This window comes from Sturnira hondurensis, unplaced genomic scaffold (assembly GCF_014824575.4).
Source record: "Sturnira hondurensis isolate 20B ecotype Veracruz unplaced genomic scaffold, ASM1482457v3 Scaffold0015509, whole genome shotgun sequence".
NCBI lineage: Eukaryota > Metazoa > Chordata > Mammalia > Chiroptera > Phyllostomidae > Sturnira > Sturnira hondurensis.
This window is the reverse complement of record NW_028088140.1, coordinates 11,670,915-11,694,113: the sequence shown is the minus strand read 5'-3', so window position 1 is coordinate 11,694,113 and position 23,199 is coordinate 11,670,915. Positions and strand designations below refer to the sequence as shown.

The following is a 23,199-nucleotide window of genomic DNA, read 5'->3' as shown; positions in this document are numbered from 1 at the left end:
AGCTGCTTCCTTCCTGCTCTGTCATCTCTGCCCCTTTCTGTTGCTTTCTTTATTATTGGCCTAAGAAAATAGGAGTTTCATTCTCAAAGCAACACATTCCCATTTCTCTATTAAAACAACAAACTCCCATGGAAAGCAAATAATAAAGCAAAATAATTAGAAAAGACTTATTTTTTTATTTAATTCTGTTCAAGTTCAGTTTTCTGTCTTATATTTTAAAAGTTCAATACAAGGCCTTCATTCGTTAGCCAGTCTAAATGTCTTTTGGCCCCACGTTAATTTTCAAAACTGATTTAAACAAATTCCTTAAAAAAGCTTTAATGAGGAATACCCGTAAAAAATGGAAATAGCCACATTTTATTTACAATCAGTGGGACCCTAAGATTAGCAATTTTGTTAATGCTTTACTATTCTGAAATATATATTCACATATATGGATATTCATACAAAAACCATCATCATATTTGTAATTAGATGCAAATACAATGACAAATCAACAGGTTTACAGGGGACGTCCACACCACTCCTTAGGCTGGGAACCCCATTCTGTAGACACAGTGGGATCCTATACACTAGGAACCCCATTCTGTAGCCACAATGGGATCCTATACACAAGGAACCCCATTCTGTAGACACAGTGGCCTAACACCGAACCTAGCACTACAAGGGAGGTGCTCAGAAATGCTAAACTGAATTTTGTTGCTGTGGCTGTCGTGTTCACAGTGGCCTCTGGAAAACCATCAACTTCAGCAGAATATGGGCCTCATGGGTAGTATTGCTCTCAACACTGATGATGTTATTAGACTTTTTTTTTTTAAATACAAACTAATCCTCTAAGGAGTCCAAGTCCCCAAGAGATTAGCACAGTGAATGCCAAAAGCAAAAATTTTAACCCCTTCTGAGGAAGAGTAAATTATCAATAATAATAAAACTCTAATTTGAAATCTCTCTTCTGTGGATTTACCTTAAAGCATCCTGGCACAGCACCAGGCCCTCCCTTCACTGGGCTCTGGGTGCAAGTTGGTTGGAGCCCCACACTGACACTGAGCACAAACAGCAGGAAATTGCGTACCTGGCCAGGCCGAGCCGCAGGCTGCTGCTGGTTCTCACCGGGCTTCACTGGAATTGGTTTGATGAGATTGGGGTTGTTGTAAATGGCGGATGAACTGGTTATTTGTTTTGGTTCAGAACAGGTTTTATACTGAAATGGAAAAAAGAACTGCATTTTTCATGTAAAATGTTGGGAACAAGAAAAATAGTCTCAGCCCTAAGGAGCCTGCGTCCCTAGCAAACATCCTGTAAATTGATTGCCATCTGTTTAGTTTCAAAATTTTCCTTTCAGTTGAGTCAGACCCCACCCTGTTCCTGCGCACGGGCTCTGTAAGCCAATAGCTAACCGCCACATCTGCTTCTGTGCAACGCTTGCTTGCTTGCCTCTATATAAGGACTTAGCTGTAAGCACTGGGCGTGACTCTCATTTGCAGCCCTTGTGGGCACTGTGTCTCTGGACACTTTGAGAGTTCGCTCCTGCGCAGGTTAAACTTGGCGAATAAAGTAACATATTTAAAACCCTGAAAGTCTCAGACATTTGTTCTCGTTGGTGGATGCAACATAAAAGAAGCTTTTTTTCCTTGTAAAAAGGACATACCTTCCTTCTTGCTCTTTATTTTATCTAATTGGTAGCTATTTTTTTATAGAGCTTCATGTACAAGAAAAAAATCTCTTAATTTTTTCTGACTGAACTACATTTGAATATTAATAAAATTTAAATGTGATTTTTCTTAGTTGGACAATTCAGTGCTCTAAAATATTACCAACAGCATCAGCCTGCAAGACCTGGAGGATCTCAGATGGTTGGATACTTGAAAGGCTATTGACATGCTTACGAAGTAAAGGTTTAAATATATAGTCTAGTGCTTTTCAATGATAAACAATGATAGAAACTATTCCTTAAATATCACATCTGCATTGCAGTAGGGTTTTATTCACCCATTATCAGTTGATTTAAAATTGGAGAGTTGCATCATCAAAGTAACTAACCCTTTTCGGTCTACAAACCAAAAAGTAAAGCTGACTCAAACTATTGATTTTAAAATTACTAATGTCATCTTTATTTAATAAGCGACTTTTTGGGTAAACAGAATAATTCAAATCTAAGTGTTCTGAGCCACTCACTACAAATTAGAATTTCACAGAGAAAGAGACACAAGAGACATGCCGCATCATTTCAAACGCTGAATAATCACCATGCATTAATCTAACCAACCGTGCAATTGCTTACACAGCAGAGTTCACAACAGAAAGGGCACAGCAGTGATGGCGGCATCTAACTTGTTACAACACCAAATACAACAGAGTGTATCAACGCTACCTTCTGCGCTACGGATTTGCTATTCATTGTCAATTTTAAACATATAGTCAAAGCCTCAGGTCAGAAAATACTTCACACTGGAATGTTCCATAAACACAACCTTAGCCCTCAGAAATGCAATGGCCCCCTAACCCCGATGTGTCCGATGTGTTCTCCAGTAACTGGGTTGCATTTTCTAGTTCAGGACATAGAGATACAGGGTCAATTACCACTGTGTTCACTTGGGTTTATAAAGTTAACTGTCCAAAGACTAATTATTTTCTTCCAAGAATTCTGCAAATAATTCAGATTTAACACTAGCATTAAATGGGATATAAGGCCACTTTGTGGATCATAAAATGTTATTTCTAATTCTTAGGTGAATGATGGTGGTTACCAGTATGGCTACATGGACCAACTGGCCTAGCTTTCCAAGACATGGCTAAGCAACACAGTACAGCCTAAGACACAGTCACTTACAAAATTATAGCATGAGAAGACTTCAACATCTGCTTCCTTAGCCCTGGCTGGTGTGGCTCTATGGATTGAGTGCTGGCCTGTGAATCAAAGCGTCACTAGTTTGATTCCCAGTCAGGGCACTTGCCTGGGTTGGGGGCCAGGTCCCCGGTAGGGGGCACATGAGAGGCAACCACACATTGATGTTTCTCTCCCTCTCTTTCTCCCTCCCCCTCTCTAAAGATAAATAAATAAAACTTAAAAAAAGAAAGAAAGCTTACTTTCATTGAATGACCCTTCTGTACTTCTTCCTTCTCTTTATGTTCAGGGACCTTGAATTTTAAGTTAGAAACAACAGATTTTTCCCGTCTTTGCTATGCACATATCCATATGGGCCAAGAACCTGCTCTATCTCTTGCTTGGATAAGCCCAGATAGACTTTTCTGGGTAAAATTGTCAGGAAGTGTTTTCTAGGTCACTGCAGTTGTCTACCTATCTATGAAGCCTTACTTGTATATAAAAATCCCTCTCTATCAAATTACCAGAATTAAACATCATCCGCCTCAATAGTTTGTAACTCATTTTCCAGTTGTTTAATTTTCTGTGCTTCTCTTGACCCAACTTTAAGTTACTTGGATGAAAACATAGGTTTGGGAAAAGTTATAATGGATTCTTCTTAGAGAACCTGAGGGAATTCTTTAAAGCCTTAAAAACTATTTCCCAAAATTGTATTTTATCACACACAGACACACAAATATATTATCTACACCAAGAGAAGAATAAAAGAAAATACACCCAAAGTGTTAAAAGTAGTTATCTTTGGGGTATAGTTATATTTGGGGTATATATCTTACGGGTGGTTTTTATTTTCTTTTTTATACTTTTTTCAATTTTCTCGTTGAACATCAAAAGATACTTAATAATTTAATTTCATAAATATAACAGATCACAGCTATTTCCAGAAGAGAACTGTTAATTCTTGCCTAAAACCAGAAGACACTAAACAATCCTTTTGTGAATACCAAGAACCTAACTGTAGCCTACAGGTCTCTTCTGGCCGGGTTCACGTTTTCACTGAGCTTTGGTTCTTTTACTGTTTGCACCTCAACTAGGAGGGAGGAAGTAAAGTAGATGACACTCAAATTAACATCATTGCTACTTTACAGCAGATTCACAGAAAGTTGTTTCTTAAGGGAGAAAGCATAAAATATTAACCCAAATAAGTTTTCAAATAATTTTGTTAACTTCATGTAAAAAGTTGTATCTGGCATCACTAGGCTTCACTTTACCAACATCACATACCTCTAGCACAAAATGTTTCCTCCTCTAACTTGTTGGGATTTTAAGAATTTTAACTTAAGAATTTTAGAGTTAGAAAGGATCTCAGAAGTCATTTAGTTGAACACTTATACAGCGAAGTAAAATTTTTAAATACTATCCCCAATTGAAAACTTATTCAATCTCTTCTTGAATACTTCCAAAAATGAAAAATTCACTTCCTCACAACAAGAACTCTAAGGAAAAATTTTGTTTCCTTTTTCTTTGTCTCCCTTCCCCTTTCCCCGGTTCTTGTATTTCAGAACCATTTGGCTCAAAACTGCTACATTTTCTGAAACGTCTGTTGGTGTGTGGGAGAGGAGAAAACGCAAACACAAGGCAAACACAGGGATGCAGTGGATGTTAATGGGGAGCATGAGCATCTGAGCGGGTGGATCAGAAGTACTATGATGGACAAAGAACATGGGAAATAGGCCTTGAACAACTGATATTTTATAGGTAAAGAAGGAAAGGTGATGGCAGGGGAAAAGGCATGGAGGTACTTTTAGGCAGCAAGATTCTTACTCTGTTTGGCAGGAGTTTCAAATATTTGTAGGGGGCAGTGTGGCTAGAAGGTATGGGGTTAGAAGAACCATCTGAGGCCACATGACAGAAGGCTGGAAGAGCCTGCAGGTGCATGCACACTAGTCAATGAGAAAACAAGGATTTAGACCATGGCAGTAAGATGATCATAAAGTCATATTATATCATCTGGCTGTAAATAGCAGAAAGAAGTTCTCCTGTTCTTTTCCTCACAGTTGTAGTAATTAACATTAAGTTTATAAAATGTATTTTATTGAATATCTGCACTTCCTGTCAACATTGCAAGAACCAATCTGTTGGAGCATAATGATGAACAGAACATTGTTTCGACCTCAGTAAGTTAACACTATAGCAGAAGTTGACTGAACTGTAACAAATGAGGAAGAACAAAATAAATTCTAAATACTTATAGACTCGTGAGTTCAGGGGAAAGAATCATTAATTTGAATGAAGTGATCTCCACATAAAATGTGGCATTTTAACTGGGCCTTGAAAGATATGTAGAGTCTGAAAAGCAAATAAAATGAAAGGAAAATCTTTCCAAGTGGTTGGAAAGTATAAAGGGTACAGTATAAAGTGAAGTCTCCAAGGCCAGGCTGAGTGTATGTGTGTGTTCAGTGTTATTTTATGAGACAGTCAAGTGCAGCTACAAGAGGAGGCACTGGAGATGCTCAGGAAACAAAGTTCATTATAATCACAGGTCCTAGAAACAGGTGGCACAGCCCAGCACACAGGGGCCATGTGGGGAGGCCACACAGTGATCAGGAGGGAGGAAACGGGAGGAAGGGAAAGCCAAACTAGAGCTGTTACTGAAATATCTGCACCTGGACGAGCTAGCTGGAATAATTTCAGCAGGGTATCAGGTATAGGAGAGGACCCTGCCCTGAGATGAGTAAAGTGGAGTGCCTTGTGGGTGGTGTAGCCTGGCCAGATACTGAAGGGATGGCTCTGGATGATTAGCTTGCATATTGAAGGCGTGTTTCTGGCTAGGCCGTTGGCTCTAAGAGTTGGAAAGCCCAGTGAGGTGCAGTTTGTCCCCACACAGAAGATTTTTAAGGTGTCAAAACATTATGAAATATAAACAGTACAGTGTGTATATGTGTGTGTTGAGAGGAGAGAGAAAGAAAAAAGAAAGTATCTGTTTAATATTTGCATTTATTATTCATTGGCCACATAAAACCTAAGTTTCCCGGAGAGAAAAATGTCACTTTTAAAGATTAATCTTTAGTGTGCCTAACAAAGCACAATGAATAAAGTATAATTAATTATTTGACTAGTCGTCAAGTCATTATGATGCCCTTTTAAAGACTGCTGCAGAATTAAACAAAGTAACTAATACAGAAATAGTTGGTACTGACTCAACTGGAATTAAAGCATCTCTGTCCAAGCCCTATGATAGGATGATGAAACTGGTGTATTCATATTCGTATTCACATTCATTCATTCATTCATTCAACAGCCTTTTATTTAGCACTTATCATACGCTAGGAACTTTGAAGAAAATTATGGATATAAAGATGAATAAGGGATGTTCTCTGTACAAAAGGGCTGAGCCAATAGTCAGGTCTAAGGCATGTTAAGGAAACTCAGTCAGCTGTCCCTCACTAAGTCCTGCTTCACTCAGGACTCTCCTGATCGCTTCCTTGTGGTGTCATTTGTTTTCTACCTGCCTTTCCTCCCTCCTTCCTTTCACATTCTGAAAAGTAGAAAGTTAGAGCTGAAGACTCAGATTCAGGATCAACTCTTTCGGCAACATTATTTCAAGGTAGTGCAATATATTTCACATTATATCACATTTTAGGGGAGGCACATTATGTCTGGTTATTCAATTTTGTAAAATTTTTGAAAAAATTTTTATTTATTTATCTTTAGAGAGGAAGGGAAGGAGAGAAGGAGAGAAATATCAATGTATGGTTGCCCCTCGTGAGTCCCCTGCTGGGAACTGGCCTGCAACCCAGGCATGTGCCCTGACTGGGAATCGAACTGCGATTGTGTGGTTCACAGGCCCGCGCTCAATCCACTGAGCTACACCAGCCAGGGCTGGTTATTCAATTTTTAATGATGCTGATCAATGAAATCAGGTGGTGGCAGCCTAACCCTTCCGTGGTCAAGTTTTCGTCAGTGCTTCTCTTAATGATGATCACTGCCAGGATCAATTATTTTAGTAGGGTGTTTTCAAATTCTATCATTCTGTCTACATTTAGAAGGGGAAATCTTGGAATTCTTTAATAGAGAACTTTCCCTCATCAGTCAGGACTATTTGGTTACCCTAAAATATGGGCCATATTGGCCAGGTAGAATAAATGCTTAATTACTTTCTTTTATATTTTTAAAATATATTTTATTGATTATGTTATTACAGTTGTCCCACTTCCCCCCTGTATTCCCCTCTACCCTGCACAGCCTCTCCCACCTGTATTCCCCCCTTTTAGTTCATGTCCATGGGTTATACATATAAGTTCTCTGACTTCTCCATTTCCTATATTATTTTAACCTCCCCCTGTCTATTTTGTACCTACCATTTATGCTACTTATTCCCTGTACATTTTCCTCCCTCCCCCTCCACTCTCCACTGATAACCCTTCATATGATCTCCATTTCTGTCATTCTGTTCCTGTTCTAGTTGTTCGCTAAGTGTTTGTTTTTTTAGGTTCAGTTAATAGTTGTGAGTTTGTTGTCATTCTACTATTTATATTTTGATCTTCTTTTTCTTAAATAAGTCCCTTTTTTCACATAAGGGTAAATAAGTCCCTTACATTTGATATAATAACGGCTTGATGATGTTGAACTCTTTTAACTTGACCTTATCTGGGAAGCACTCTATCTGCCCTTCCATTCTTTTTTTAAATATATTTTATTGATTATGCCTTTACAGTTGTCCCATTCCCCCTCTTCATCCCCCTCCATGCTGCACACCCTCTCCCACCCACATTTCCCCCCTTTAGTTTATGTCCATGCATCATAAGTTCTTTAGCTTCTGCATTTCCCACACTACTCTTGCCCTCTCCCTATTTTCTCCCCACCGTCAATGCTACTTATTCTCTGTACCTTCTCCCCTCACTCCCCTGTTGCTAACCTTCCATGTGATCTCCATTTCTGTGGCTCTGCTCCTGTTTTAAGAGTCTGCTTAGTTTGCTTTTGTTTTAGGCATGGTTGTTAATAACTGAGTTTGCTGTCCTTTCACTGCTCATTTTTATCTTCTTTTTCTTAGATAAGTCCCTTTAACATTTCACATACTAAGGCTTTATCTGCTCTTCCATTATAAATGAAAGCTTTGCTGGATAGAGCAATCTTGGATGTAGGTCCTTGGCTTTGATGACTTAGAATACTTCTTTCCAGCTCCTTCTTGCCTGTAAGGTTTCTTTCAAGAAATCAGCTGACAGTTTGATGGGAACTCCTTTGTATGTGACTATCCCCTTATCTCCTGCTGCTTCTAGAATTCTCTCCTTCATTTTAATCTTGGCTAATGTAATTATGATGTGCTTTAGTGTGTTCTTCTTTGGGTCCACCTTCTTTGGGACTCTCTGAGCTTCCTGGATTTCCTGGAAGTCTATTTCCTTTGCCAGATTGGGGAAGTTCTCCTTTATTATTTGTTCAAATAAGTTTCCACTTGTTGCTCTTCCTCTTTTCCTTCTGGTACCCCTATAATTGGGATGTTGGAATGTTTAAAGATGTCCTGGAGGTTCCTAAGCCTTTCCTCATTTTTTTGAATTCTTGTTTCTTCATTCTTTTCTGTTTCATTGTTTCTTTTTTCCTTCTGATCCACTCCATCGATTTGAGTCCCAGCTTTCTTTCCATCACTATTGGATCCCTGTGCATCTTCCTTCATTTCACTTTGTGTAGCCTTCATTTTTTCACATAATTTTGCGACCAAAATCAACCAGTTTTGCAAGCATCCTGATCACCAGTGTTTTGAGCTGTGCATCTGATATGTTGGCTTTCTCTTGGTTGAATAAAAGTATTGGCTCTGGGGCTTTGATTTGTTCTTCTGATTGAGCCATTTTTGGTCAGGTCACACCTGTTACTTATGAAGGGTGGAGCCTTAGGTGTTCACCAGGATGGGGCAACCCAGTTGCTGGGTTGTGATGCTGTATGTGGGGGCCGGGTCAGAGAGAGAGCAATGGCACTTGTTCTGTGCTCTCTAGAATTTCAGTCCCCTCTGCCGCTTCCCACAAGCAAATCGGGCTCTTCTGGTGCTGGTTCCCGAGTGGGTGAGCTTGTGTATGTTCTAGGACCCTGTGGGTCTCTCCAAAGAACTCTCCTGTATGGCTGGGAGCCTTTCCCAACACCTCAGCCCCCATAAGTTTTTTCAATCAGTGCTTTTAGGTTTTATTTCCTGTCACTGGGGCCCTGGGTTGCGTGGTCTGTCTCACTGACTGTTTTTTGCCTGGTTTATCTGCAGGCAAATGTGTGCCCATAGTCAGCCAACCGCCTTGTGCACCTTACTGGGTTTGCTGGTTTCCTCCCTGTGCCCTGGTTGCCAACCACCACCTTTTCCTGCCGGGACCCCTCTGTGCTGGCCGCTGACTCCACCCCATTTACTGGTCTGGATGAATGATTCGTTGTTGTCGGACTTTGGTACAGTTCAATTTTCTTTCTGTTCTGGTTGTGTCTTTGTTTCTAAATCTTTGTTGTCCTTAAATTTGGTTGTGTGAGGAGGTACAGTATTTCCACCTATGCCTCCATCTTGGCTGGAAGTCCTGCCCTTCCATTCTAAATGAAAGCTTTGCTGGATAGAATAATCTTGGATGTAGGTCCTTGCCTTTCATGACTTGGAATACTTCCTTCCAGCCCCTTCTTGCCTGTAAGGCTTCTTTTGAGAAATCAGCTGACAGTCTGATGGGAACTCCTTTGTAGGTAACTGTCTTCTTTTTTCTTGCTGCTTTTAAGAGTCTCTCCTTCATTTTAATCTTGGGTAATGTAATTATGATGTGCCTTGGTGTGTTCCTCCTTGGGTCCAACTTTTCGGGATTCTCTGAGCTTCCCGGACATCCTGGAAGCCTATTTCCTCTGCCAGATTGGGGAAATTCTCCTTCATTATTTGTTCAAAATAACTTTTCTAATTGTTGCTCTTCCTCTTCTCCTTCTGGCACCTCTATTATTCTGATGTTGGAACATTTAAAGTTGTCCTGGAGGTTCCTAAGCCTCTCCATTTTTAGAATTCTTGTTTCTTTATTTTGTTGTGGTTGACTGTTTATTTTTTCCTTCTGGTCCAAATCATTGATCTGAGTCCTGGTTTCCTTCCCTTCACTGTTGGTTCCCAGCATATTTTTCTTCATTTATTTCACTTTTCATAGCCTTCATTTTGTCCTGTATTATGTGACCATACTCACCCAATTCCATGAGTATCCTCATTAGCAGTGTTTTGAACTGTGTATCTGATAAGCTTGGCTATCTCTTCATCAGTTAGGTGTATTTTTTTGTGGAGCTTTGATCTGTTCTTTCATTTGCACCATTTCTTTTTTGTCTCTGCATGCCTGTTAGTAGGAAGGGGCAGAGCCTTAGGTGTTCACCAGGGCAGAGTAACCCACATTGCCGTGTTGTGGTGCTGTATATAGGGGAGGGGTCTGGGAGGGAACAGCGCCACTTGCTCTGCTTTCTTCATGCTTTCAGTCACTTTCCGTGCTACCCACAAGCAAATTGGGCCCTTGTGGTGCTGATTCCCGGATGAGTGAGTTTGTCTATGTTCTAGGATCATGTGGGTCTCTCCAACAAACTCTCCTCTGAGTCTGGGAGTTTCTCCTGCTGCCTCAACCCCCACAGGTGTTTTGAGTCAGAGGTTTTGAGTTTTATTTCCTCACACTGGAACCCTAGGTTGCGCAGTCCGATTTGCTTCCCAGTTGTTCCTTCTAGTGTATCTGCATGCAAATGTGGGACCAACGAGTCTGCTAGCTGCCACCTTTCCATGAGTCCTCTCTGCTTGCTTGTCTCCTCCTTTCCTACAGGTCCTGATGAATGTTTCTTCTTTAACTCTTTGGTTGTTGGACTTCCATAGTTTGATTTTCTGTCAGTTCTGGTTGTTTTTGTTTTTAAATTTGTTGTTGTCCTTCTTTTGGTTTTGTGAGGAGGCACAGTGTGTCTACCTATGCCTCCATCTTGGCCAGAAGTCAAAATGCTAAATTATTTTCCATTGAACTACCAATTTTCAGAGGAAAAATCTAGTGTCCTAGTACCTCCAAGAATAGGTAATAATTATTTTTGTTTTGTTTTATATTTTTGGTCACTCTCTCTCATCACCATGAACTCATAGATTTTATATACTCAGTGGACCTCAATCCATTGCAGCCATTCCTGTTGACAGAATTCGTCACTCTGGTTAGTGGTCCCTTCAAGCTGACTACTGTACCCCTTTCTGATAACAGTATTTGTTGATTTTCATAATCCAGACCTGGAATCAGGAGTTTCTTTAGAGAGTCCTGAGACCTTTTATGAGAAAATAGTATTTAGAAACAATAATCTGGGGGCTAGCGGTGTTTATTGCTATTTCTAGGTCTTTTCAGGGAAAAAGTTAAGAGCTACATCTTTAAGAAATAAAATGTCAACTAATTCTGACATTACCAATTAAAATTTAACATTATACCATTTTAACTTAATTTATTTTTTTCTCCTACACTGAAGTTTTTCTTCTGACCACAAAGTTGACCCTTGAACAACACAGGTTTGAACTGTGTGGATCTACTTATATGTGATTGTTTCAATAAATACGTGTATTTTTTCTTCCTTGTGATTTTCCTTAATAACATCTTTATCTTTTCATTTCAAGAATACAGTATATAATACATATAATATACAAAATATGTGTTAATCTACTGTTTACGTTATTGGTAAGGCTCCCAGTCAATATTAGCCTCTTAGTTACCATATTTTTCCGACTATAAGATGCACTCTGAAAAGCAGCCTGGCTGGGTGCACGTGCCCACAACTCGGGGAGAGAGAGCTTTGTGGAACACACGGGGACCACACCCATAGACCCAGAGAAAGTGTGGGCACCTCAGGAGACCCAGAGACACACTGGTAAACCCAGAATGAGAGCTTGCACCTCCACAGACCTGGAGACTGCACCTGGATACCAGAGTGAGTGCCTGCACCTCCAGAGACCCAGAGATTACACTGGTAAATCTGGAGTGAGCGTGCCCACCTCAGGAGATCCAGAGCCCACATCTGTAAGCCCGCATCTCAGCCTGCTTCAGCAAGCAAAAACAGAAAAACAGGTTTGGCCAGTTTGAAACCAGCAAGAGGTTTTTTGTTTTTGTTTTTGTTGTTTGATTTTTTAAAAGTAATTTTTTATTTTTAAATTTTTATTATTTTTTATCTCTCAATTACTTTTGCTTCTTTTTCCTTCTTTCTTGTTTTATTCCTTCTTCTCTTTCCAATTTGATCTCTTCTACCTTCCTTAGTCTGCTTTTTAAAAAAAAGATTTTATTTATTTATCTTTAGAGGGGAAGGGAATGAGAGAAGGAGAGAAATATCAATGTATGGTTGCTTCTCGTGAGTCCTCTGCTGGGAACTGGCCTGCAACCCAGGCATGTGCCCTGACTGGGAATCGAACTGCGATTGTGTGGTTCACAGGCCTGTGCTCAATCCACTGAGCTACACCAGCCAGGGCTGCTTTTTTTTTTTAAATACCCACAAATGAGACAAAAAAAAACCCTGGAACTGTGAAAAGACCAGAGCTGGACCCAAAGAGGGGGCATCCCAACAGCTGAGACAGAGACACAAATTTCACTTTGCTATTACAGAGAACCTGCAAGATACTGCATGTTTGTATTATTATTTTTACATTATTCTTACATCTTTCATTTGAATAATATTTTTGTATTCCTCTTCTTTCTGTTTATTCTTTGCTTGGCTGGTTATATTGTATCGTTTGACAGGTTTCCCCTATTCTCTCATTCATAGTGTATTGCTAATTTACTGTCCTTCACATCACCTGTGTTCAATTAGCACACTCCTCAAGGTCCTATACTTCCTATTCTTGTTATCCAGATAACATAGATTCTGTCATATGATTGTTGCTCCATTATTATTGTTGCTCCATTTTTATTGTAAATAATAGCTGTTCCATACAACTATAAATACTGCACAGCACCCCTTCCCAATCTTAGCCTACCCACTTCAAGGTTTCCTGAACTATATTACTGTACTGGTTAACTCTATTCTCTCATACACTACACCTATTTACTATCCTTTATTCTCACCTTACCTCACAATCTGATCTCCCACAACCTCACTAATTTCTAGATCCAACTCAGAATCCTTCCCTTTCCAACAAGAGTCTTATCTTCTTTCCATTCTTTCTAAAAAGTGGCTAGTTGGGTGGTATATCAGCTAACACTATATATAGCCAAAGGATCTCCTATCTCTTCTTTACTGGCTGCTATTGTAAATAGCATAGATTAATCTCTTGCTGTCTTAAACCATTTGGCCTTACCCCTCTAACTGATCACAAAAAAGAGTAGGTGAAAGCGGTGAACACCAACATGCCCAAAGGAGACTGCACCACTGAATCTCACAGGTATTCTACCACAGACGTTCATACCATAAACTCAGGGAGTCAGAACAGATCAATTTAAGAAGCTGAGGCTAACAAGAAGAGACTCACAAACAATGGGAAGACAAAGAAACAATCCCCAAATGCAAAGAAAGGCGGAAACCTCAGAAAGAATGTTAAATGAAATACAGGAAACTCAACTATCAGATATTGAGTTCAAAGCAATGGTTATCAGGAAGCTCAATGAGCTCACAGTGAATTATCAGAAACTACAGAGAAACTACAATGAACTCACTGCAAACTATATCAACATGAAAAAGGAAATAGAAACTAGCAACAAGGGCCAAGAGGAAATGAAGAATACAATTTCTGAACTGAAGAACACAGTAGAAGGAATCAAATGCAGAATCGATGAAGCAGAAAATCAGATCAGTGAGTTGGAGGACAAAGTATGAAAAAACTCACAGAAAGAGCAAGAAAAGGAAAAGAGGCTCAGAAAGAATGAAGAGGGATTAAGAGAAATGCAAGTCAATATAAAATGTAATAATATCCATATAATATGGATACCAGAAAGAGAAAAACAAGAGCAAGGGATAGAAAACCTATTTGAAAAAGTAATGATGGAAAACTTCCCTAATTTGATGAGAGAAAAAGTCACACAAATCTAGGAATCACAGAGAGTCCCAATCAAGAGGAACCCAAAGAGGCCCACTTCAAGACACATCATCATTAAAATGGCAAATTCCAAGACAAAGAGAGAATCTTAAAGGCAGCAAGGGAGAAAAAGGAAATAACATACAAGGGAGCCCCAATAAGGTTAGCAACTGACTTCAATAGAAGTCAGTTGTTCTCAATGAAAATGCTCCAAGCCAGAAGAGAATAGCAAGAAATATTCCAAGTAATGAGAATCAAAGGACTACAACCAAGGCTACTTTACCCAGCAAGGCTCTCAATCAAGATAGAAGGCTAAATAAGGAGCTTTCGAGACAAAAGAAGTCTAAAAGAATACATCTCCACCAAATCAGCTCTGCAAGACATGCTAAAGGGACTGCTTTAAGGAAAGGAAGGAAAAGAGAGACAGGAACACAGGTATAAAAATAACAATGAATAAGAACCTATCAACAATAACCTTAAACATAAATGGATTAAATGCTCCAATTAAAACACATAGAATAGCTGAATGGATAAGAAAGCATGACCCAGACATATGCTGCCTACAAGAGATCCACCTCAGGACAAAAGACCTACACAGATTGAAAGTAAAGGGCTGAAAACAAAATTTCCAAGCAAACAAACAGGGGGGGAAAAGCCAGGGTAGGAATACTCATATCAGACAAAATAGATTTCAAAAAAAGGGCCATAAAGAGAGACCCAGAAGGTCACTTCATAATGCTCAAGGGAAGAATCCACCAAGAAGACATAAACACTGTAAATATATATGCACCCAATGTAAGAGCACCCAAATACATAAAGAAAATCTTTGAGAACTTCAAGAAAGATATTGACAGCAACACAAGTATAGTAGGGGATTTTAACACCCCATGGTCAAAAATGGACAGATCTTCCAAACAAAATATCAACAAAGATATTGTGTCATTGAACAACGCACTGGATGAAATGGACTTGACTGATATATATAGAGCCCTTCATCCCAAAGAAGTTAAATACACATTCTTTTCAAATGTACATGGAACATTTTCAAAGATAGACCACATGATAGGGCACAAAACAAGCCTCAACAAATTCACAAAAACTGGAATCATACCAAGCATTTTCTCCAACCACAAGGGATTGAAACTAGAAACCAACCCCAAGTGAAAAAGACCCAAACACTTAAAATCATGGAGATTGAATAGCATGCTATTAAACAATGAATGGGTCAAGAATGAAATTAGAGAAAAAATAAAAGTTTCTGGAAACAAATGAAAATGAACTCACAACAACCCAAAATTTACAAGACACAGTGAAGGCATTCCTGAGAGGGAAGTTCATAGCAATACAGGCCTGTCTAAAAAAGACAGAAACATTTCAAACAAACAACCTAACCTAACTGTTCTTGCCTACAAGAACTCAAGGAACAACAACAAAGACAGCCCAGAGCTAGTAGAAGAAAGGAAATAACCAAGATCAGAGCAGAATTAAATTACAGACACATGAAAAGCACAATTCTAAGGATCAATGAATCCAGGAGCTGGTTCTTTGAAAAAATAAACAAAATAGACAAGCCTTTAAGCAGACTCATCAAGAAGAGAGAGGACACAAATAAACACAATCAGAAATGAAAGAGGAGAGATTACAACTGATACCACAGACATAGAAGGGATTGTAAGAAATTACTATGAAGAATTGTATGCTAAGAAATTTGAAAACCTAGGTGAAATGGACAAATTTATAGAAAAATATAATCTCCCAAAACTCAGTGAAGAAGCAGCAGAAAGCCTGAGGAGACCAATAACAGCAGAAGAAATTGAAGCAGTAATCAAAAGACCCCCGACACACAAAAGCCCTGGACCAGATGGTTTCACAGGAGAATTCTACAAAACATTTAAGGAAGAGCTAACCCCTATCCTTCATAGACTATTCAAAACAATTCAAAATGATGAAAGACTCCCAAACTCAACAAAGAAAGAAAACTTCAGGCCAATATCACTGATGCACATAGACACTAAAATCCTCAACAAAATATTGGCAAACCACATCCAACAATACATTAAAAAGATCATATACTACGACCAAGTGGGATTCATCCCAGGGATGCAAGGATGGTTCAACACTTGCAAATCAATAAATGTAATACACCACATAAACAAAAGCAAAGACAAAAAACACATGATTATATCAACAGACGCGGGAAAAGCTTTTGATAAGATACAACACCCACTTATGATAAAAACACTCAGCAAAGTTGGAATAGAGGGAGCATTCCTCAATATAATAAAGGTCATATATGAGAGACCTAAAGCCAACATCATACTCAATGGGCAAAAACTAAAAGCTTTTCCACTAAGATCAGGAACAAGACAAGGTTGTCCACTTTCACCACTTCTCTTCAATATAATATTGGAAGTCCTAGCCACAGCAATCAGACAATAAAAGAAAATAAAGAGCATCCAAATCAGAAAAGCGGTAACAAAACTGTCATTGTTTGCAAATGACATCATAGTGTACAAAGAAAATCCTATAGACTCCACCCCAAAACTGCTCGACTTAATAAATGAATTCAGTAAAACAGCGAGATATAAAGTCAATATCCAGAAATCAAAGGTGTTTTTCTATACCAACAATGAAACAACAGAAGCAGAAATCAAGAAAAAAATCCCTTTCGATATGGCAAAATGAAAAATAAAATACCTAGGAATAAACCTAACCAAGGAGGTAAAAGACCTGTATGCAGAAAACTACATAACACTGAAGAAAGAAATCAAGGAAGACACAAACAAATGGAAACATATTCCGTGTTCATGGATTGGAAAAATTAGCATCATCAAAATGTCCATACTACCCAAAGCAATTTACAGATTCAATGTAATACCTATTGAAGTACCAATGGCATATTTCACAGACATAGAACAAACACTTCAAAAATTTATGTGGAACCATAAATGACCCCAAACAGGTGCTGCAATTTTGAGAAAGAAGAGCAAAGTAGGAGGGATCACAATACCTGATATCAAACTGTATTACCAGGCCACTGTAATCAAAACAGCCTGGTACTGGCATAAAAATAGGCACATAGACCAATGGAAAAGAACAGAGAGCCCAGAAATAAACCCAATCTCTATGGCCAATTAATATTCAACAAAGGGGGCAGCAACATAAAATGGAGTAAAGACAGCCTCTTCAACAAATGGTGTTGGGAGAAGTGGACAGCTACATGCAAAAAAATGAAACTTGAGCACCAACTTACACCAAAATAAATTCAAGGTGGATAAAAGACTTAAATATAAGCCGTAACACCATTAAAATCCTAGAGGAGAACATAGGTAGGAAAATCTCAGATATTTCACGCAGCAACATTTTTACTGATATGTCCCCTAGAGCAAGGGACATAAAGGAAAGAGTAAACAAATGGGATCTCATCAAAATAAAAAGCTTCTGCATGGCTAAAGGAAACAGCATTAAAATAGAAAGAGAAGCAACTGTTTGGGAAAACATATTTGCCAATGATACCTCAGACAAGGGTTTAATCTCTAAAATATACAAAGAACTTACACGACTCCACTCTAAGAAGACAACTAACCCAATTAAAAAATGGGCAAAGGACTTGAACAGATAATTCTCCAAGGAGGACATACAGAGGATCCAGAGACACATGAAAAGATGCTCAATATCGCCAGCTATCAGAGAGATGCAAATTAAAACCACAATGAGATACCACTTCACACCGGTGAGAATGGCTATCATAAACAAAGCAACAAACAACAAGTGTTGGAGAGGTTGTGGAGAAAAGGGAACCTTAGTGTACTGTTGGTAGGATTTCAGACTGGTACAACCACTACGGAAAACAGTATAAAATTTTCTCAGAAAACTAAAAATGGACCTGCCTTTTGACCCAGGAATTCCACTGCTGAGATTATATCCTAAGAACCCTAAAACACCAATCCAAAAGAACCTATGCACCCCAATGTTCACAGCAGCACAATTTACAATAGCCAAGAGTTGGAAGCAACCTGGATGCCCATCAGTAAAGGAATGGATCCAAAAACTACGGTACATTTACACAATAGAATTCTATGCAGCAGAAAGAAAGAAGGAGCTCCTCCCCTTTGCAACAGCATGGAAGGAACTGGAGAGCATTATGCTGAGTGAAGTAAGCCAGGTAGTGAAAGACAAATACCATATGATCTCACCTTTAACAGGAACTTAAACAACAAAACAATCAAACAAGCAAAATATAACCAAAGACATGGAAATAGAGAACAGGCTGACAGTGTCCAGAGCGGAGGGAATTTCAGGGGCAAAGAGGAAGGGTTTATAGGAACAACACATGGAGAAAAACTGGGAGGGGGTAGAAATGGGAGGGAGGGGGAGGACTGGGGGGGATGGGTTGGGAGTAAAAGACAGAAAACTATACTTGAACAATTAAAATAAAAATAAGGTTTTTAAAATTTTTTTATTTATTTATCTTTAGAAGGGAAGGAGAGAAGGAGAGAAATATCAATGTATGGTTCCTTCTGGTGCATCCCCTGCTGGGAACTGGCCTGCAACCCAGGCATGTGCCATGACTGGGAATCGAATTGTGCTCTTTTGGTTCGCAGGCCCACGCTCAGTCCACTGAGCTACACCAGCCAGGGCAAATAAAAATTAGTTTTAAGAAAAGATGCACCCCACCCCATATTTGGTAGGAAAGGGGGGTGCATGTTATAGTCCAAATGTAGAGTACCTGGCTCACGGGGGTGGAGGGTGGGGAGGGAGGCAGTGAAGCAGGGTCACAGGAAGCAGGAGCAGGGTCACCACTGCAGAAAGCCGGAGGTGCTAGGAGTGCTGCATTGCTGTGGGCCCTGGGCTGGGAGGAGGAGTGTCCCAGCAGTGTGAAGCAAGGGAGGCAGGAGCAGAGTCCCTGCTATGGCATACTATAGTGCTAGGGAGGAGGGTACAGGTGGTGCAGGCACGCTAGGAGAGGAAAGCGTGCGGCGCCCTTACATGCCTCTGTTACGTGACTGGTATGTCCACTATTAACATTAACATAGGCAAATTCCCCTGCAGGGTCACCTGTCAATGTGACCCTGCAGTTGGTGCAAAACCACAACTCCCATCATGCTTGGACAGGCTGGGATTAAGGGAGCTGTAATTTGGCAACAGCTGCAGAGCCACATGGGTTGTGCAAAACTGCTGTCCCCATACAAGAGTGTTGTGCAACCTGTGGCCCTCCAGTAGCAGATCTCCCATAACAGTGCATCATCCACTGATGTTCTCAGCTACAGAGCCCCCGTAACTATGAAGGACACAGTGCTGACTGTTCTGTTATTACCGTACTTTGTTGTAGAAAGATACGATAGTGTACTGTAGTCTCCTGTTGAATCTACTGTAACTGTGGAAAGATATCAAAGCAGAAAAGGATTTCATATAAAACCCCTTTTAAACTGGAGGTAGTGAAGTACGCCCAGACCATGGGAACAGAGCAGCGGAGAGACACTTTGGACCACCTCCAACTGAGAAAATGATATGGTAATGGAGGACACAGGAGGATCAACTGCAAAAAACAGACAATGAAACAATGCTTCCAAACAATGCTTGGCCATGCTGCCAAATGGCCCCAGTTAGAAGTGGATATGAAAGAGTGGATCACACGTCACAGGAACAATGGCTTTTCAGTGTCTACAAAAATGATCATATATGAAGCCAAAAAATGTCTTGCTGCAGAGAAAGGCGTTGAGGACTTCACTGCATCAGCATCATGGTGCCACAGATTTATGAAGAGATGTGGCTTTGCTATGTGCACCGAAACCAGGACTGCACAAAAAATACCTATAGAATATGAATCCAAGATTGCGACTTTTCACAAATTTGTACTGGATGCAAAAAAGAAAAATGGATTTGAAATAAACCAGATTGGGAACATGGATAAAGTCCCGTTTATGTCCTGTTAATGTTTGATGGAACATCTTCTTTGATGTTCCATCAAACAAGACTGCTGATGTGAAAGGTGACAAAAGTATAACCGTGAAAACCTCAGGGCATGCTAAAACACATTACGCAGTTGTGTTGTCCTGCTGGCACCAAACTGCCACCAATGCTGATTTTCAAGAGAAAATACATGCTAAAAGAGGCAGTCCCAAGGAGTCATTGTTCATGTTTATGACAAAGGATGGATGGTCGAAAATGGCATGAAGATATAGATAGAAAAAGTGTGGTACAAATGTCCTGGAGGGCTTCTGAAAAAACCTGCTCTGTTAGTGCTTGACCAGTTTAGGGCACATATCACTGAAGCCACAAAAAAGAGATCTAAAGAAGAGAAAACCCATCTTGCCATAATTCCTGCAGGGCTTACAGCCAGTTGCAACCTTTGGGCATTTCCATCAACAAGCCACTTAAAGTTTCCATAAGAGAAGAGTGGAACAGATGGGTGGCTGCTGGAGATCCTGATCTGACACCAACTGGATGAACGAAGAGGCCCACGATTACCCAAGTTTGTGAGTGGGTGAAAACCTCGTGGCAGTCAGTTAAGGATGAAACCATTGTGAAGCCCTTCAAAGAAATGTGGCACCAGCAATGCCTTAGACGGCTCTGAAGATGACATCCTCTACGCACAGAGTGAAGACAGTGATACTAGTGATTCTGAGGAAGTGAGCTTCACAAATGTGAACAGTAGTGACGAGGAGTGCTTGGGTTTCCTGATGATTAGAGAAGTTTATGTACTTAAAGCTTAAAGTCAGTAATAATGGTTGTTAATGCTGCTGTTGAATTCTGTTTACATTCCCATTGGTGAAATATTATGTTCTTTCTGTTATTAAATATTTTACATTTTTTTGCTTCAAAATTTTTCCCTATTTTCCTCCTCTAAAACCTAGGTGTGTCTTATAGTCCAAAAATATGGTAAATTTTGGGGGAGTCAAAAGTTATACGTGGATTTTCAATTGTGTGTGTGGGGTAGTCAGTGCCCCTAACCCCTACATTGTTAAAGAATCAATAGTACTCATTTATTATATCCCATGACAGCTGAAAAGTTATACTTTGCTTGTGGTTTTTTAAAGCCATGCAACACATTTATTTTTTATTTTGTGTAGTTAAATTAATGCCTTTTGGGTTTTGTGTCACAGTTAGGAAGATTTCTCCTTTCCCAGATTACAAAGAAATCCACACAAGTTTTCTTCTGGTATTCAAATAAAACTTGAGTAGTTTATTTTTACATTTAAATTTCAAATACATTTGAAATTTATCCTGCATATAGCATGGTGTACAGATCTATTTTTATATTTTTCCAAATGGCTACCAGTTATCCCAACATCATTTTATTAAAAAATCTATTCAGGTAACTGACTTGGGATTTTCATCTTTATCATATCCTAAATTTCTTATACACAGGGGTCTCATTTTGGACCTTCTCATCTGTCCCATTGGTCTACCTGGTTGTTTATGCATAACACCAATACAGCACTGTTTTAAGTGTTTAGGCTTTAATGACTTCACATCAGGTGGTGGAGCTTGTCCCCCCTTCTCTTACACCCAGTACTGCTCTTCTTTGCCAGGATTTTCCCCATTCTTCCTTGTGTATTTTTCCACATGAACCTTACAGTCAACTTGTCTGACCCCAGAAAGGAAGAAAGAAACCAGTTTGCATTTGTTTAAGAATCATCCTAAATTTATAGATTCATTTATGTGGAAGTGAGAATCTGAAGTTTTATCTCCTTATCTAAGATGACGACATTTATTTCCATTTGTTGAAATCTATCTTTATGCCTTTCAGGGATGTTTAAAAGTTTTCTTTATATAGGTTTTGCTCGTTCCTTGAATTTTATTCCAAAGAATTTATATTAGTTTGTTAGGGGGTCTTCTAGTAAATCTTTTGATTGGATACTATTTGTATGTATGAAGGTTACTGATTTCTCGACTACCTTTTAATCCATTTAAAAGCAAACAGTCTTTTTTTAGCCTATTAAAAGCAAATATTTTATTATTCACATGATTTTGTTTGGTGGAAGGAAGAGCAGTTAAGTCTTTCTTACTGAGTATATTCTCTCTGTGGGAATTAAGTATGTATCACAAGGGAACAGAAAAACTCACCTTTGTATATTCATCTTTGGCCTTGGTGAGCATTCGTAAGATATCTACTTCCTTCCCCTCTCCTGAACTGAGGATCACTGGGGAGACTCCTGCTCCAGCTCCTTGATGGGCTCTCAACTGTTCATACTGAGTTAAGCTAGAAAAGTAGAGGGGAAGATCCATGCAAGAAAAACCAGTTCAACACAAATGACTTTTAAAAATCATTCAGTTCTCACCCACTTGTTTTTGTCCTGTTATACTATTAGAAATAAGACTGCTTAAGAACTGACAGAAGAAAGATAAGACTTGAAGTCCTGAGTGCATTGACCTGATATGAGTTTAGAATAATGGCGGGCCAACTCCAGCCTGCAGGCCAAATCAGCCTCTACTACCCCCCTGACAAACACAGCCCCTGTGTGTACAGCTGCTTTCTCACACCAACTGCAGAGTGGAGTAGCTGTGACAGAGTCAAGTATAGCCTTGCAAAAAAATATTGACTATCTGGCCTCTTAAAGAAAAAGTTTGCTAACTCATTTGGAGCATTTGGAGGGACTATTCCTTGCTGAGGAAACCCAAATTCAGAATTCTGAAAGACTGAGCATGCTGCATGGCAAATTATACTTTCCCCTTTCATTCCAAAGTGCCTTGAAGTCAAAAGAAGTTTAATTCCAGTGATTCAAATCCTGTGCTTCCCTGGCAGTTCAGAAACACAGTGGAGATTCCATTCTAGAAAAGGGGCATTAAAGAAACAGATCAATGAGGCATGTCTTCTGTGTTCCTGAAAACACTACAGAAGGGAGACCAGATTGCTTCTATACACTGCTAGGTAGCATTGATAAAAATACTTCTTCCTTTTGTGTGCTTTGACTTCCAGCTCAATTTCTTTTATAACTGCCATGAAGTTTGTGGCCAAAGATATCTGAGAATTTATTGAGAGATTTAATTCTAACTGAGGAAGGGCTGGAATCCATACAAATCAGCTGTTTATTTGCTAGTCAACAATCAATTCCCTGCCCCAGCTGCTAAGTAATTACTGCAGAATGCTAACAATTTTAACATGGCCTCTTGGCTGAGCTACAGGGTAATTTTTAATCTACATGAAATCCTGCTATTATTATCCATTGTACAGTTTACAATAACATGAATGTTCTAGGAACTAGCTGTTATAGTGGTAAATACCAGTTTGAACAAACTTAATCAGCATCTAAAACCTGAGCTAGTTACCTAAAATTAACTACCACAAGCTAGATTTTCAGAAATCGATTATAAAAAGTGCTCCCCAAGTTTTATTTTTGGGGGTTACTTTTTAGTAACTTCATTGCCCAAGATTTAAAATTGG

At 39.3% G+C, this 23,199-nt stretch overlaps 1 protein-coding gene across 6 annotated transcripts in view; it reads right to left on the bottom strand.

Annotated features, from left to right (window-relative positions):
* Positions 1-23,199, bottom strand: part of DCP1B (decapping mRNA 1B) — a 69,033-nt gene that overhangs the window by 7,048 nt on the left and 38,786 nt on the right. For all 6 annotated transcript variants that reach the window (XM_037064775.1, XM_037064776.1, XM_037064777.1 and 3 more), the window contains exons 5-6: positions 21,882-22,017; positions 1,073-1,201 (exon numbers count right to left, since the gene is read on the bottom strand). In XM_037064775.1, the coding sequence (XP_036920670.1) occupies positions 1,073-1,201; positions 21,882-22,017 (265 nt within the window). The remainder of the gene's footprint in view (positions 1-1,072; positions 1,202-21,881; positions 22,018-23,199) is intronic.